General features: G+C 35.5%; 1 protein-coding gene and 1 long non-coding RNA gene across 2 annotated transcripts in view; one reads left to right on the top strand and one right to left on the bottom strand.

The window, feature by feature from the left end:
* The window catches only part of LOC150101603 (GTP cyclohydrolase 1 feedback regulatory protein-like), a 65,044-nt gene extending 61,024 nt beyond the window's left edge, over positions 1–4,020 (top strand). Inside the window, exon 3 of the mRNA XM_090400331.1 lies at positions 1,601–4,020. Within this exon, the coding sequence (XP_090256457.1) occupies positions 1,601–1,721 (121 nt within the window). The 3' untranslated portion in view covers positions 1,722–4,020. The remainder of the gene's footprint in view (positions 1–1,600) is intronic.
* Positions 1–18,992, bottom strand: part of LOC150101602 (uncharacterized) — a 56,371-nt gene that overhangs the window by 18,469 nt on the left and 18,910 nt on the right. The window contains exons 2-3 of the long non-coding RNA XR_016549021.1: positions 9,447–9,806; positions 4,403–4,566 (exon numbers count right to left, since the gene is read on the bottom strand). This is a non-coding gene — a long non-coding RNA (uncharacterized LOC150101602). The remainder of the gene's footprint in view (positions 1–4,402; positions 4,567–9,446; positions 9,807–18,992) is intronic.

Here is an 18,992-nt window from a genome sequence, read left to right as displayed (position 1 = left end):
TTTTTATTAACTCTGGACAATTGAATTTGATAATAGCATCAGAAATCTGTCTATAAATGAGTTGATTATTAAGCCCCCAATTGGTGAAAGATGACAATGTGTGTGTGTGTGTGTGAGTGAGCTTTGACTAATAGCAGGCACATGAAGAATAAGGCAGGTAATATAATGATATATATATATATAACTTGCCTTATAACTAGCAGAATGCGAGAAAGATTTCAAAAGCATCTGGAAATATTCCTAAAAATTGCACATAGGGTTTGGTCTCAAAGAAAGATGTGTTGTACATTTTGTGGATGATAAGGATAAAGGGCATCACAGTACAGAATTCTTCTTGTGCATGGGTGATACCAGTCATATGTGAAATTCTGTGTACACTTGGGTGTGGGTTGGGTGCCAAGCCATCCACTGCACTACATCTGGAATGTCATCATCACACTGCCTATTGTATATCTTCTGCATTCCCTCATGGAGAGAAACTGGCCTTTCTCCAATATCAGTACACAATAGCAAACATGAAGTGATGAGGAACTATGCAACATGGATATCATTACCAGTGTTCCACTTCAGCAGCATTCATTCCAGTCAAAAAAAAAAAAAAAAATCAAAACAGCACATTGGCATATTCCATATTTTAAAATATTATATGAGGCATTGTGCATAAACAATACAACCACACTTCCAAGATACATAAACAGAAAGCATGGGAAGCAGAAAGGTTACTGCATTGCCACTTCACCACTATTTCAAGCATTAACATAATGAAGTTAGATTGACTTAATAGCAGATGAACTTTTCTTTTAAAATGACTTCTAAGAGCATGCTGTTAACGTTTGTTGGTTATAAAAAGCATAAAGATAAGTATAACAAGTTTTATCACTTTGTCAAAAATAGGCAGTAAATGGCTGGAAGAGAGGTGCAACATAAATTTTCATCAAGGAAACAAGAATCCATCCATTAACAAATTTCTTTAACTACAACAGCCAATCAAGTCTTCAGGCTTTGGGATGTTTACACCAGTGCGTCCAACAGAAAAATCAAATGTGATTGGATGAAGGGATCATCATGCAACTGATGATTATTATACAAGAGCCCATATTATCCTTTAACTTATTGTTAAGTTTTTCTTCTGCAATCCTTAATTTAGTTTTAATGGATTTATCTGAAAATACCATATCGCAATAGTAGTCAAACATAAGACTTTTCTATTAAAATTAAGTATAAGTTTTATTACAATCTCACATTTCTTTTCATAACTAGATATAAGCATCTTATTTTTTTAAAAAACAAACAAATTATTATTGTATGCTCCTATTAGCCAAACAGGATCCAAATTTTGTAAACATTTCCTCATACAAAAACAGTATATGATGAAATATCTATATGCATTTTTGGTATTCTCTTAAAGCGATCTATACATCATTTAAATAAAGTCAAATTAACTTCATGTTGATACAAACTTGTTTTATATATATATATATATATATATATATATATATATATATATATTGTTGCCATTATTAATAATTTAAACTTCTTTTATATATTATTGCATTATTAATATATTATTATTAATAACTTAATATATTTATTTTTTCAGTCCTGAATACCGAACCGACGATCCTCCTCGCATTGTACTAAACAAGTTAGAAAATCTCGGTTATCAAGTTGTTGCTATGGCTGGCATAGGACAGACATGTATCTGGACATTACATAAATAAGCATTATGTAGCAGCCTAAGAATATATATGTAGTAACAAGAATACACTGATTTTTGGTCAATACATTTTGCATTTGGGGATATCTAGAATATGATGTCTCCATTTTCTTTTCATATAATATTCATATAATATTTTATATATTAAAAGTCACATATTATCTGACACCCATGGAAGTCATTTTATATTTATATATATATATACACTGAATTGTATCTCTATATATTTGTAGAAGTACATTTGGGGATATTTGCATCTGGGGATATCTAGAATATGATGTCTCCATTTTCTTTTCATATAATATTTTATATATTAAAAGTCACATATTATCTGACACCCATGGAATATGCAGTAGATATGATAAAAAAAAATACGTCATTTATATATATATATATATATGTGTACACTGAATTGTATCTCTATATATTTGTAGAAGTACACTTCTCTAGTGATGATGATGCCAATAAGCTTCATCTGAAAGTTTCTTCTTTACTACTAAAGGCTAAACTTCCCTTTCCAATATCTCTCCTGCAGAATTTAAAGCCTTAAAATCTGTAAGATGTAATAACAATTTATCACTAAAGCTGACTAACAAAGGGCCACTGTAATTAAGGATACCTGATTACAAAAAAATATTCCTTCTCCTATGTACTATATATCAGAAAACTAACTGCAACCCCACTACTAGCCAGATCACTACACTGAATTCTCTACTTATGAAGTTATCAGTCTGGATGAAGATACTATAAACAAAATTAAGACTCATCATCTTGCTAGAATCCTTCCATTTTTATGGTCTGCCAAAAGCCACAGAAGTGGGGGGGTTCCCCTTTGACCCAACATCATTCATTGTACTGACTCTCCTGCTTACAGCATAGCTAAATTCTTCTCTCTACTTTTAAGCTCGCAAACTAGCAATTCCTGCTCTTTTATTAAAAAAATGCTGCTCATTAGATTATCTGACAATTATCTCTACAGGCTGCTGATATCATGGCCAGTTTTGATATCGAATCCTTCTTTACAAATGTTCCTCTCACTGAAACTCTTCAGTTATCACTACATTTTTCCTGACAGTCAAGTTGTATAATTTTGTCATCCATTCTGACTACTTTGTCTGCAAAAATAAACTTCACAAACAAATTAAAGGTACTTCAAATGGGGGAGCCCTCTTTTATATGCAATGGCTAATTTCTACTTGGAGCATTTAGAAGATACCCTATTGTCCTCCATACAATCCCAACCATCATTTTAGGTAAATTAGGTGAATGAGGTGGGGCCATATGGCCCCACCTTGAAGATACTCTACTTTTTTTTTTTTTTTTACTAAAATGAACAGTTTACACCACATGAGAACAGAAAATTAGCTTTCTTAGTCACCCTGCTCTTCCACTCTCCTTCTGGCTTACTGACTCTTTCTGTTTATTGCAAACTGACTTTCATTGGATGCTACATACAGCAAGATTTGGCATATCATCTGTCTTCTCAAAAAATAGGCTTCATCAAAACATTGCTAAATTGAGTGCAGGCTATCTGCTCAAATCCCCAGTTATCTGAAACTAAAAATAAACAACATTAAATGCATTATGCAACTTGACTTTAGTAAGCTTGCTCCTGACAACCCAAAACCAGTGCAGACAGCTTCAATTTCTTGTGTTTCTGGTATCTTTGAACCAATGTCAAAGATCCTCAAGAAATAAACTGGTATATACATTTTTTTTCCTGCAAACAAATCTCCTCCTAGGTACCCTCCATCAAGGATAAACTGTCTCTGTTTCCCTCTCTGGTGTGTACTAAGTTCCCTGTGACTGCTACTCTTTTACTTCAGCCAGACAAGATGTTCTTGTGGAGAAGAGATGAGACTACAAGAACACTGATCCTTTATAACCTATAATAAATCCGCGAAGTCAGTTTTAAACACAACATGGTCATTCCATGTTGTGTTAAACCCGACCACAACACAAACAGAATCTTTGGCTTAAGAACTTGCCTACTTCATCTTTGTTGCTTCAAATCTGAATGCTTGTTCAAGGAGAGTGCTGAAGTGTTACATCACCCAAATCTGAATCATAATGACTGCTTCTCGTTACCAAAAATTTGGGAAATTCTAATTAGTCATTGGCAATAGTTCCCCCTCCCACACCTTTAAATCACATCTCACCATCTACTGTACTGTATTATACGTACATGAAATATCATTCTGAAATCCATCATTATTGTTCTACCTTGTTTGAATTGTCACTGCACTGAAGATGATCTGCCAGATTCATATTGAAATATTTGCTAATAAAGTTTTTTTAATTAATTTATCAATTCTACGTATTATAGCAATCGCTGCTGTATATTTATACACATTAATCAATCCGAAAATCTGTAAATTTGGCTTGTTTTCAAGAATCTGATATTTCCTAATATGAGTACAGGCAGTCCTCTGTTTACGATAGTTCAATTTATGCCGATTCACAATAATGCCAGATGCTTGCTCGTGCTTTCTTACTGTAGTGTAGTCTGACTGAGAAACGACGCTAGCAGGCACTCTAGTGTTTGAGTGTTTACCAAGCTACTACGATGTATATGTATCAAACCTAGTTTTTTTTTTTTTTTACTGTTGAATTTACTTAATTGTTCTGTTTAATTTTTTTTTACATACATACGTATTTAAATTGATAAAGTACGTAATTACATACCATGTCAGATAAAAGGAATGCAGAAAAGTTAGCAGAACTTGGTGTTAAGAAGGCATGGAGATCAATCCCACTTGAAAAGAAGATGGAGGTGATTCGAAGAATGGAAGATGGGCAGACACGTGCTAATGTCTGTAGAAGTATGACCTTATCTCTGTCGACTGTTACTACAATTATGAAAAATGCAGGTAGAATAAAACAGTCTGTGCAATAATCTACGGCAGTACTAAATGCAAAACATGTAAGTTATAGCAGGGGTAAACTTCATGAAAAAATAAAAAAATTATTATCATTAATTATCATGGGTGGATGACTTGAATCAGAAAAACATTCCTCTGATGCAGGCTGTTATAACTGAGAAAGCAAAAACAATTTTTGAGGATCTTAAAAAGACAGATGGAGGCGAAGAAACATTTTTAGGAAGCAAAGGTTGGTTCATGAGATTTAAATCTCAAAGTAAGTGCCATAGTGTCAAATCATGTGGTGAGGCGGCAAGTGCAGATGTTGCGGCAGCGGCTGCTTTTCCTAAAGAATTTTAAGACTGTGTAGAACAAGGAAGTTATCCTCCTGATCTCATTTTTAATGTTGATGAGACTGGGCTCTACTGGAAAAAATTGCCATCACGCACCTTCACCTCCTGTGAAGAACATTCCATTCCAGATTTTAAAGCTGCAAAAGTTAGATTTACGCTTTTGTTGGGTGCAAATGTCGCCAGAACTTTGAAGCTTAAAACAACACCACATACCTTCAAGGGTCTAAAAGCCATGCTGCCAGTCTAATGGAAATGGAACAAGAAAGCTTGGGTTAAACAAGATGTTTTTTCGCTTCTGTAAAGAAAATGATTGATTTGCCAGCCAAGGCATTGCTTCTCTTGGATAATGCACCTGGAGTAAGAACAGCATCGGATGTCAAGGTTGTTTATATGCCCCCAAACACAACATCGCTTTTGCAACCAATGGATCAGAGGATTATATCAATCTTCAAAGCCTATTACCTCCATATAACATTTATGGAAATGGTAAGAATCTTGGACACTTCAGGAAAAACTATTAAAGACTATTGGTCGTCATTCGATATTTTGAAGGGCATTAACAACATCAAGGTAGCTTGGAACGAAGTGTCAGAAAGTGTTTAAAAGGAGCATGGCAAAAACTTCTTCCGGCATTTATGCATGACTTCGAGGAATTAGAGCAAGAGGAGAATGTTATTGAAGATGTTACCAAGCTTGCACGAAAGGTGGGATTGGACGATATTACAGCAGAAGATGTGAGAGACGTCTTAGAGAGCCATGGTAAACCCCTTTCCAATGAAGACTTAAAAGAATTAGCCGAACAATTAAGTCAACATCCAAAGGAGGAAAAAGAAATTGAAGAAGGTCCATCCAAAGGAGGAAAAAGCAATTGAAGAAGGTCCTCTGAGAGATATAAAAATGGCCGATTTACCGCATATCCTTGCAAGCATAGAGACATTGACTGATGAACTCTGTGAAATGGACCACGATTGAGAACGGAGTGTGAATGTTAAAAGGAGTGTAATCACATCTATTCGACCTTACACTCCTTAAAGAAAGAAAAATTAATTCTAGGCAGTTAACACTGGATACTTTTTTCAAAAAAAAAAAAAAAAAAAAGCAGGTGATCCGAAACCAGTCAACATAGAAATATGTAATATCTATCTTTTCAAAGTTTCATACTTTTTTGTATATAATTTTGTTTCGTTTTCGTTATTAATAATTTTATTTTAACAAATATATATATGTATGTATTATCAAAGCTTTAAATATAATAATGTTACACATACTTCATGTGCATATTTTCTGACTGTACGGAACATAACTTTGTACCTCCCATTAAAATTGGGTTCGTTTTACGGCTTATGCCCGTTTTTTCAGGAATGGAAGTGAAGTGTAAACCAAGGGCTGACTGTTCAAATTTTCCTCACCACTATGATATCATTATACAGGGTGGTTCAAAATTCCACATACAAACTTTGAGGGGAGGTAAAGAACGTCAAAATCAACCATAGTCACATAGGAAAGCATGACCGGAAATGCCACCCAAAACTGATAGGTGGAGCTGTTCGTAGCGCTCCAGATGAGCAATTGGGACTTCCTCATTTAAGCTTTCAACATCGTACAAAGAATATGCATCATTTTATGAATGCTGAGATGGAAGACATGAACCTCGTTTACAGGTTAGCTGACGGTAATGGACGGGCCACTGCACGAATGTTTTGCGAAAGGTACCCAACACACATGTACCGCATCACCAAATGTTTGCGCATTTGCATCAGAATTTGTGTGACTATGAATCATTCAGGGATCACAGGCATGATAGTGGGCAGCCACAATCGATGCGAAATCCTGCCATGGAAGAGGAGGTGTTGCATGCAATGGACAATAATCCAGAGACAAGCAAAAGTGCCATTGTCTCTGCTATAGGTATTGCACGTTTTTCACTCTGAGTCTTTACATTCATTTCATCTGCAATGGGTCCAGTTACTGATGGCCAAAGATTATTCTCGATGTGTGGAATTTGCGCAGCAGTGTCTGCAGAAAAGTGCCATAGACCCCGATTTTCCAGCTTATGTTTTGTTCGAGGATGAAGCTTCATTTACCCGAGAAGGGATCTTCAATCCCCACAATGCTCATGTGTGGGCCCATGAGAACCCACACGCTGTGCGATTACATGCTGCACAACAACACGTCACCATTATTGTATGGGCAGGTATCGTCGCTGACTGTTTAGTCGGCCCATACCTGTGACCACCCTGACTGGACTCCTAGAAGTATCGGACATTTCTGGAAGAAGTTCTGCCAGATTTACTGAACAATGTTCCAATGACTGTGTCGGCAGATGTGGTTCCAACACGACGGGGCTCGATGGATTAGGCATGGTGACCCACCGCATGCCCCCCCCCCAAGCTCACCTGATTTATCGAGCATTGATTTCTTTCTGTGGGGGACCCTTAAAGTCACGGTGTATGAAACACCTGTTGCCTCTGACATGGACCTTGTGGCAAGAATCGTCGCTGCTAATATCCGGGAAACTCCAGGTATTTTCGGAAATGTACGGCAATCAATGCGTCGTTGGTGTCAGGCATGCATCACTGCTAATGGTCGTAACTTTGAGCACCTGATGCGAAACCATATTGTGTATCCAACTACTATTGAACTGTTCAGTTACACCTAATAAAGTTTTTTACACTACTTACTGCCTTGTGTTATTTCTGTATCTTTGTGTCCCTGTTAGTACCTTCTGGTCATGCTTTCCTGTGTGAATGTGGTTGATTTTGATGTTCTCTACCTCTCCTCAAAGTTTGTAGGAATTTTGAACCACCCTGTATATCATTCACTTATATAATGATATAATTCATTTATATCATTATATAAGTGAAGCTTCTATTTTATAGCCCCCCCCCCCGTTCCTCATCTATTCCTTAGGACTAGTTGAGCCCTTCTAATGAGGAATTAAGTACGTATTTTATGACTGTAAATCTGTATGTGTTCATGGGCCAATTTGCATGTTCTGAGGGATGAAAAACCTTCTGTCTCTGTATGAGGCCGGCTAACTCACCTTTAGTCGAAAGAGACCAGATAATGGTTCCTCATGTCATAGAACTGGAATCGATTCCAGGTCTTTTCGACCAAAGGGCTTTATCTATACTGACTGAACTATGGAGGCTCTATTTTAAAGCACAGCTTTCATCCATTTTCTACCTATTCCTGTTCCTTTATTTAGACACAAATTAAGAAACATGCTATTTTCACACACTCACCATAACTTGTGTTATATTCATGTATACAAGGATGCACCTGCTGCTATAAACCAACCATTTTGCATATAGTTTTACGAGTCAAATACTCAGTAAATTAAAGCAATAATCATGCAAGGATAATCTGCACTCAGATAAAAAATACTATGTTTATCTATAAAGTAACATAAAACTATGAACATATTAATATTATACAAGCATTTCCAGTCTGAAGGCTCATCACAGAAGGCCTCTACTAACCTTTATTCACATGATACCCATTATGCAACTGTTTAAACATACTAACAAAATACTCCTAGCTGCCTCTAGTGATCCATTCTACTCATTTACTACTCTTTAAGTAAAAAAAAATCTAGTCCTCATATCTGATGAACCATACTCTTACACAACTTCCAGGAGTGATCACTTGTTTTCCCCCCTCTTGTTACTGATAAAAAAAATTTCTTCCATCTAGCCCATGAAATCACTTTAATACATGTTTTTTATTATATCATATTTCCCTCTTTATAATTTGATTGATAAATCACACTTTGTAACCTACACACCTTCAATTTATCTTCAGGGCATATTCTCCAGACCTATCACCATCTTAGTCACAAGCCTCTGTATCCTTTCCACTATTTCTTTATTGTCAAAAAACTCAGGCAAGCAAGTTTGTTCACAGTAGTATACAGGTGGTTCCATCAAATCCTTATGAAAAGTGTGTTTTCAACATAAAGTTGAAAGTCTGAGCTATTATGCCTACTTTTGTAATATGCCTTTTGAACTTCAAATCCCTAGCTTCATTAATTCTTGCCTATAGTCTCACCAATGTAATACACAGTATCTAAACTTTTCATCTCAATTTTAATAACCTGAACTTTGCCACATTAAACTCTCAGCCATTATTCATCCAAACTATCAAATCATCTTGCAGGATCCACTTTATTAACTATTTCCCTATCTAGTTTTGTATTATCATCAACAAATACCTAGATATTCCTATTCAAATCATTCCCTATATCATTAATGTACAAATTAAATGGCAACACCTTCTCTTGAATTCTATTCCTCCATATACTACTCTTTGATGTCTGTGCATCAGCCAACCTCTTATCCACATTCTTCCCGGCTTCACATCGATCTCCATTTGCTGTAAATTAAGTAATAGAATTCTGTGCAGTGTCCCATCAGATGCCTTTGCAAAGTCCCCCAATATCTCAATGGTCATTTATTTCGTCTGTACAACTCAATTTATTACAGAAAGTGAGTAAATTACAAAAGCAAGACTTACCTTTCAATAACTGTGCTGTCTCCCATTGAGTATCATATTCCTTTCCACCCATTCCTGAATCCTGCTCTTAACTAATTTTTTTGCATACATTAAACACTGCTTCTGACATACTAAATGGTTTATAGATTGCTATCTCTGTTTTAGAAATAACTACATAATTGAACTTTCTTGTCCTCTTTCTATTATAGTGCAACCCATTGGTCAATATCTCATCCAATCTCACAGCTGTATTTACATCGAGAATTTGTAATTTCCTAAACACCTTTCCTTTTCCTTCTCACATTGATTTATGTCAGAGCAGTTACTGTTTTATCTCTAACTGGATGCTATCTTTTCTTCCTTTCAATGTATTTTCTCCAACTAAAAGAAAGAATTCACACATGTTGAAGTTTAATGGAGAAAACACACATCAAGAGATCACAATTACTAACTATATTTATTTAGCTAATAAATTATTATGGGAATATTTGACTCTGGTCACCAAGGCATCTTCACATGGGCATAAAGAAATACAACAAAGCATGTGCACACAGTCACACTAGCAAGAAGTGTATGAAAGGTAAGATCCTACAGTCTTAACTGGCACCCTTTATGGGTATGGTAATGGAAACTTGCTGAAGGTATTAAAAATAATGATCTCCCATATTTTAGGTAAAGCAAGGCAGCCACTGGATCCAGTGACTCATATTCATTGCATGGTTTACTACTCCAGACTGGTTGTAGTGCAGGGTAATGAACATAGTTTCTATGTTCTTCCACACAGATATTGGAAGTTCTTCCTGTTTCTCCAAAATAGGAAAGTTTGCAGAAGCAAGGCTGTAGACCTCAGATGGTCTATATCATTTATCAAAGTGTGGTCTGTGGTCTACTAGTAAGTCATAGTTGTGAAACAGATAAATCAAGAGATAAGGTATGCAATCCGGAAGAAGAAGATATTACGGAAGAAACACAAGATGAGTAGTTGTAACAACCAGTTGCATGAGTAGCGCAAAGAGCAGGTGAGGAAGGATGATAAGGATAGCAAAAGTGCAGTATGAACTGCAGTTAGCTAAAGCAGCCAAAGAAAAAAAAAAAACCTAAGGAGTTTTTTCGATATGTGGCCAGTAGAAGAAAGAATGATTATGGTAGGATGGAATTGATTGGTGAAAACGGAGGAATGATAACCACTGCAGAGGATATAGCTGAGATATTTAATGAACAATTTATAAAGGTATTTCATTCTTATGAATGTGACATCATGCAGAACTTGAAAGCATTGGGGGGAGGAAGAGGAACTGTAAGCGAACAGGAGGTATATGAGGAATTGAATAAACGATGTAAATAAGTTAACAGCTTTTGCATATCTTTTCAACATGAGTCTCTCACTGGGTGAAGTTTAAAAATAGTGGAAAGAGGGTAAAATTATTCCAATTCATAAGGGAGGTGATAATAGTAGAGCTTTGAATTATAGACCAGTCTGTGTGTCTGGAGTTGTGATCAAGGTATTAGAGAAGTTAGTTAGGACAAAGATTCAGAATTGGGTTGACAACAGAAAAATATTCTTTGGCAGCCAGCATGAATTTACTATAGGACGATTGTGCTTTAGAAATCTGCTTACTTTTTATAATAAAGTGACAAATGCATTAGATAAGGGTGTTACATATAGAGTGGTATATTTAGATTTTGCAAAGGCGTTTGATAAATTGCCACATGACAAGCTGGTAATTAAATTGGAATAGGTGGGTCTGAACAGTAGATTACTTCACTGGATTGGAGATTAGCTGTCTGATAGGTATCAGCGAGTTGTTTATGGTGGAGCAATATCCCAGAAGAGGAAAGTTACTAGTGGTACCCCAAGGGTCTGTTTTAGGTCCATTGCTGTTTAATTTGTATGTAAATGATATTTGGAGAGGTCTGAATGGTGATAAGCAGATGATGCAAAGTTGGGGAGAGCTATCAGGAGTAGAGCAGATGCTATAGCTTTTCAAGAGGACTGGCTGCAGGGGAAAATGAGTGGGGATGCCAATTCAATGTTGCAAAGTGTAAGATTTTGAAATTTGGGAAGCAGAGATGGGATGTAGAGTACACAATCGGTGGAAATCTCTCTTGGAAGTGGTAGAAGAGATGAGAGATCTGGAAGTGACTGTAGACAGTCCCTAAAATTTTAGGGACATGTTACTAAAACTGTGAGGACAACAAAACGGATAATGGGAATGATGCAGAAGGCACTGGCTTGTAGAAGTAAGGATGTTATACAATAGTTCCTTTGTATAAGGCTTTGATCAGGCCACATATCGATATTACTTTTCACAGATTTGGTCACCTGGTTTTCAAAAAGATGATGTGTTGGAAAAAGTTCAGAGATGATTGACTAAGGTGGTTTATGGTCTCTGGAATGTTGAATATGAAGACAGATTGACAAAATGCAATTAGCAGAAATTGGTGGATAGGAGGAGGAGAAGAGATATGATCGAGACATATAAGCTGTTGAGAGGTTATTACCAGATTAATGTCAGGGAGGTTTTGCACAGAATGGGTGAAGATAGGAAGAGAACAAGAGGTCATTCCTGGAAGCTGTATAAGAAGGGTATGAGCAAGGGAGTGAGGAGCAGGTTTTTGCATGGAGAGTAGTGAGTGATTGCAATGCAATGCCCGAGAGTGTAGAGACAGTGAATATATTTAAGGTACAGTATGATAAACTGTGTGTATAACAGTGGACCTCCCACGATAAGCCTTTGACTCCATGGAGGTTTTTTATAATAATAATAATAATGTTTTCTCTGGTGAGTCACAAGAGAATTTTATTAGTAAATATATATATTTTTTAAATCTTGGTTTGTAAATTTTCAGATACAGTTTAGAACATGATATATTAAAATCCTATTTATTAAAAAATTATTAAAAACAATTTTATAATATAAAATCATCAAATAAAATAAAAATTCATATAAAAAATGTGTCACAGATGTGTTTGATTTCTGTGGATAGACTAGTATCATCTGAGCAAATAGTTCTGGTTCGATTAGCTAAAGTTTTGGGAGGGATGGTGATGTACCATCCAGCATGGATAAGTTTTCTGTAGACAGAAAAGGATAAGGTTCTGTTAGCAGAGTTGGAGTTGGTGAAAAGGAAACAGGCTATTTTACATGAAATGGTCTGCAGATGTTGGCTGTTGAGAGGTGGTAAAAATGCTTCCAACATATTCCCTGCCATGTTACCAAATGGAGAATGCATTGTCCATGTACCATAACCACACTGCAGGTTTGGGAGTTTTCAAATTGGTCCACGAAAAGATTGGCGAGAGGGGAAAGAATCCACAGCTGTGCTTTCAATCTGTTTGTAGGTTTTTCTGTGTGCCACATAAAATAGTCTGAGACTGCTATGTCAGGGGGATTTGAGAAGAGCTATGAGGTTTCTTCAAGGGTACATCTATGAATAGGAAGGCTATGTCAAAACTAACCATGATATTACTATCTTTAAGGATGAAGTCTGGTAGGCGAGATTTGAAGTGCACAGAGTTTTTAATACAGGAAGAAGTGTGGCTTGTAATGAGAGAGAATGTTCTTGGGCTAAATGTTCAGCCACTTAATAAGTAGGAGAACCAACATTGTCCATTATGGATCTCAAGGATTTGTTTGCAAATTTTTGGTAGCACATAAATCTGGGGAGACCTGAGATTATAAGGTTTAAGTTATTGGATTGTTTCAGGAGGATAGGATATAACTGTCATTATTTAATACTCCTGTAAAATTGCCAATTTTTTTTAATCTGTTTTGTGCTTCTTTTTTAGAAAATTAGTCTTTTATAGTGTATTAGTGCAGAGTTTTGTTTTTATTGTATTTGGTGCATTCATTTTTTTTTTTTTAATATTGCTTTTATGACACTATTTATAGTGTCATAAATCATAAAACAGTACTTAAAAAAAAAAAAATCCAGAGCACTAAGAACAGCGAAGTTAAGAACATGAAGACTTACCTTGTTGATGAGAAACTTGAAGATATTGAAAATGAAATAACCTCCAAAATCACACAATTAAAACAGATGATGTGGGGATTTAAAAAAGTTGAGAAGCATTTAAAGAAACTTAGTAAGGACAAGAAAGTTAAGCAGCAAAATGAGAAACAACAAAGCATGAAATCAAGTATATTGTGTAATGAAAATCAAGCAGGAAAAGTCAATAATAAAAAGAAGGATATTATTGTATATGGCAATTCTGTCACAAACCATGCCATTGATGACTATTTTGTATTGCTTCAAGTTTTCTCTAAGCAAAAATCAAAAATGTAATAAACATAACTGAAATTTTTTTCAATTGCATTTGTTATCAAAATACCAGAGAGACAATAATTCTAATAAGCACGAACAATTTAACAAGCAATAAGTTCAGTTTGAGAGAACATGTGCAAGGATTGTTGGAAGAAGTGAAAGTGAAGTGTGAGAAAGTGAAAACCATAAGAAGTACAGTATATTATCTATATATGATAGAAACAAATTAAGGACTATGGTGGCAAATAATTTGATGTATAGGCTGTGTAGAAGGAAAGGATGCATTTTTTGGATGTGTGGAGTGAATTTAAGGGAAAAATAGATTTGTATAAGAGATATAGCCTACACTTGGATGTATTTGGTATCAACAGCCTGGAAAAATTATTAACTGGTATGAAACTTAACAAAGAATCATGGAAACTTGATTATGATGGGAAGAATAGTGAGAAACTACACATAAGAGCGACCATGTTATGTAACTGTTAATGACAGAAATGTGCTAATCATGGAAATGATTATGAGAAAAGAATGATCTAATCTAGACCCCCCCCCCCTTCCCTGACACAGCAGCTTTATTCAGTTTTACTATGAACTCAGGTTTTTTTTAATGTGGCAAGGGAAACCTACAAGCAAATTGTAGGTATAGTTATGTTATCCCCCCCCCCCCGCCAACCTCCTGCAAATCTTTTCATGAAACAATCTGAAAACACAGCCCAAAACTTGGCTCCTCTCAAACCTACGATATGGCTACACTGAGGATATGCTGAATGTTTTTAGCAGATGTCAGCAGTCATCACTCAAGGATTTGTTTCACTGAAAAAGAAAACAATGGTCGTCTGCCCTTCCTTGGCACTCTGATTACCTGACTACTCAACAGATCCTTATCCTTTTCTGTTGAAAGAAAACCTATCCTCACACTGGAAGGTACATACATCACCTGTCACATCACCATCTCTCCCAGTAATATGGTAGTATCAAAACCATAGCTAAACCACCCCTAGAACCATTTTTTCAGACCATACTAGTCTATCAATAGAAATCAATCACATCTGTGATGACACTTATTTTAGCCAATGACTTTCCTCTTCACAAAATCAACAGAACACTACTCATCCCTGAAAGTCAACTACCCAAAATCCAGAACACAAAAATCAATTACTTATTGATTTTTGTGTTCTTGCTATTGCAAACATTCTTATTTTGGAGAAACAGGAAGAACTGCTAATATCCAGCTGGAGGAACATAGAAACTATGCCCATTACTTACACTAATTGGAGATATTATTTCTAGACTTTGCCACAGCATTAACACATTCACAAAAATCTGAACAAATTCAGCTGCCACACTTTACCTAAAATATGGGAGGTCGTTATTTTGAGACATTCAGCGAGTTTTCATCACTGGACCCATAGATGATGCCATTTAGGACTATAGAATTCTACCTTTCATACTTAGTTTGTGTTTGCCTTATTAGTGTGCCTGAGGTGCACATGCTTAGTTGTATTTTTGTGCCCATAGAGAAAAGCTTTGTTGACCAAGGAGAAATAAATATTGCTAGTAATTTATAGCCGATTTTTTGTGATGTTATAGAAGGCTGTTGAGAATATCATATACTAAGAGGCACTCAAATGGATGGGTGCTAGAAATTATCAGTAGAACTTTAAGACTCCTTAAGGATATTGACAGAAGAAAGCTGAAATACTTAGACACATTGAAAGAATAGAAGGAGTCCTTCTCAAAACAGTAATAGAAAGTAAAGTTCCTGGAAAAAGAGGAAAGGGTAGATCCTCAGAGTTCAAGCCTCCAGAAATGCATACGATAGGACCACCTGGTGAGGTTGGTATGGCACCTCACCAAGGATTGGAGTGATCACACATCATTTGATGATGTCCAATGAATGGTGGATGGATAGTAATTTATTGGCTAAATAAATTTAGTCAATAATTATTATCTATAGATGTTTACTCCATTTATTCAACATGATAATCAACATCTAAGTATCCATACCAGATTAAAAGGAAGAATGGTCATGGAAGGATCAGTTAAGGATTGTAGATGGTATGGGAGTAAATGAGTGGAAGGTAATGAGTAATTCAACTATTTCTTTTTTCCAGTCACTTCCACACCATCGACAACCATTAAAGCTATCCTTCCTTTTATTTACATGATTAACTCCCTCTAATATTTTGATTTTGACTTCCTTATGTGTTCTCCATGAACCTTGCTAACCACAATTTTTCTTTATATTTCCTGCACAATTTTTTTGCAGCTTTTTCAACTTCAATTGGATTTATTCTCCTCAACCTGGATATGATAACACTTTGATAATGCTTACCTCAAATACCTCTAGACCATTTCCCATACACTGCTAACATTCTTTTCCTGGCTGTTTCCTATTCCATGGCATTACTTCAAGCTCGTTGCTTAGGAGTCAGCTTGCCTCAATTGCATTTATAGTTCCATATATATATATATATATATATATATATATTCCTTCTTAACTGACAAGGATAAAAAAAAAAGCCTAATGATCTTTGCCCTCCAATTGCTTTTAGGGTTTGGCAAGTTCATAAAATAAATGCTGTTTAAGAAACTCTGTTTCTGGTATTGGATAATCTGTTGATGAAAATACCATTAAGAAGATGGAGTCACGTGTGTAATGTACTAGACACTCAAGTTAAAAGTGAACTACTTGTTATACACTAGTTTATAGTACCAGCTTCCTGTTAACAATATTCTTCCAAATTAATTCTGCTATTTGTCAAGACCTCAATATTGTTACATCTCACATTTTGGTCTGCCAGGACATTATTAACTGCATCAGTTCACCTCAATTATGGTCTTCCTCTGAGTTTTTTTTCCCTGGCATCACATACCTGATTTGCTAACTCCTCCTCACATTCTGATTAAGTGACAAAACTTCTTTATATTAGCTCTGCTCAAACATTCTTGAATTTTATGTCAAATTCCTTTCTGATATCTTCCATTTTAATAGAATGTTGCAAATGATGCCATCCTTTCACTCTAATTTTTATCAAAACAGAACAGTCAAGTTCTTTGTTTTTCTTAATTTCTTTATGATTCCATATACAATTATCAATTATCAATTAACAATTATCTTCACCTGGTTCATAATCATATCAGCTTTGCTTGTTTTATTTACCATTTTCATATTTAATTTGCTATCTTCACTAAAAAAAATTGTGCCTAAATCACTTAAGCATTTTACTTGTTCTATTGGTTCTCAGTGAAAATGCAGTTGAGGTTTTCCTATTCTTGCCTGTTTGCTTTTTTACTGCTGATTTTCATAGCAAATTTGTTGTACATAGCAGTTATTTATTTTATGTTTAGAGGAAGACTTATGACAAGTGAAGTTAAATACTGAAAATAACTTTAATTATTCATAGTAGTACAAATTAACATAAATAGCATAAAATAATCAACTAATTTCACCACTAAAAATGTGGTTTCATCAGGATAAACAAAAAATATGTTGGATAGCAGCTGACTCATACTGCCTCCCACATTCTCCACTGTTTCCATTATTTATACTGCAACAAGCTTCACCTGTTAATTCTACAAGCTTCACCTGTTAATTTTTCAGTTTACAGTTGCAAACCTTACATTTATATTTAATTATATTTACCCTTACAAAGTCACATTTTTAGCAGTGAAACTAGTTGGCTATTCACTTTAGTTAAAAAAAGTCCTGAAGACCTGTAATGGATTTATTGAGGAGTATATCACCTGTATAAAGTAAAGAGCTGAGATTATTATTTCCAATTCTGATGTGAAGTTAAATGATTCTACATTGAACCAGCTTCCTCTACTTCCTTCAGTTCTAACTGCTGACTTATACCTTAAATGTAGGCTTTGTATATTGTTAGAATTGAATGGAATTAAATGAAATAAACAATACAAGACTACCAATTATTGTTTGTGTGTAAAATACAAGGAAAACAAAAGAATGAAGACTAAGCAAGCAATGGCACATGAGACTGGAACAGCTACTCAGCCTGAATCCATGACAGGAAGAAGAATACTGACCAAACATCCATTTACTGATAACTGGCAGTTCTGCTTGCAAAATTTTACTGCTTTCTAGATACCCTGATTTGCATTCTAGATACTACTGATTTTAAAAGATGTTAACTCCATTTTGATTCCTGGTTTACTTAGAAGTGAAATGAGAAGTTTGGATAAGTAATGAGAGCCTCCATAGCTCAGTTGATATAGATAAGCCCTTTGGTTAGAAAGATCCAGGTTCGAATCCCATCTCTGGCATAAAGAACCTTTATCAGGTCTTTTCAACCAAAGTGAGCTAGTTGGTCTCATTCAGAGGTGGAGAGTTTTTTCTTCTGGAAACTCAAAATATTCAAAACCAGCCCTATGAACACACAGATCTACGTGCATAAATACTTGCACTTATTAAGGGATGCAGCAGAGCAGTAACACACTGGCTGCATTAATTTGCTGTTAACCCTAATCAGGAGACTAACTATTCCCTAAGGGACAGGCAGATTGAAGAAGAGAAGAATATTTTCATCAGAGATTGTATTCTTTCTAAATATGGTGCAAGGAACATCATATAAATCTTTCTTATCTTTTATAACTGCACCATTCTGTGCTGATTATCCTATTCAGAAGCCTGAGAGTCGCTGAGAAAAAGAAAGATTAGGAAACTTTTAGCCCTTCCTGAAATGGATAGTGTAATGGGTGGTACAAAAGTAGCTTGTCGAGTTTTTGTGCTATCCATTGCAATATCACTGACACTGGAACAATGATATTTGAATGATAATTTCTGTAATTTCTGGGTGAGTTTGTAAATGAAAACAAACATAATAACTTTACTTTGGTATTGGGATACAGTTTTTGCATTGACTTCCAGATATGTCAATATTGCCTATGTTCATCATCATCATCAAATTCCTGCCATGTACCGACATGTAGTACTGTCATATCATGCACACCCGACAAGGGGTGTACATGATATGACAGTACTACATGAAAAAATTACATCATTACTAACTTCCTATCTACAATTTTCCTCCAAATCAGTCTGTTACTTGTCAAGACTCCAACATTATCAGATCTTATATTTCTATCGTCTAAGGCACATTGTACCATATCAATCCACCTATATCTTGGTCTTCCTCTGGGTCGTTTTCCTGCCAACCTGGCAGAGAACACTTGTTTTGCTAATCCTTCCTCTCCCATTCTATTTAAGTGACCATACCACCTGAGATTAGCTCTGCTAATGCATTCCTGGATGCTGACAATGTCAAGTTCTTTCTTAATATC

Source organism: Typopeltis vanoorti, chromosome 11 (assembly GCF_054136105.1).
Source record: "Typopeltis vanoorti isolate ZY-2024b chromosome 11, IOZ_Tvanoo_1.0, whole genome shotgun sequence".
NCBI lineage: Eukaryota > Metazoa > Arthropoda > Arachnida > Uropygi > Thelyphonidae > Typopeltis > Typopeltis vanoorti.
Note: the sequence above shows the minus strand (reverse complement) of the source record. Positions and strands in the feature narration are given on the sequence as shown.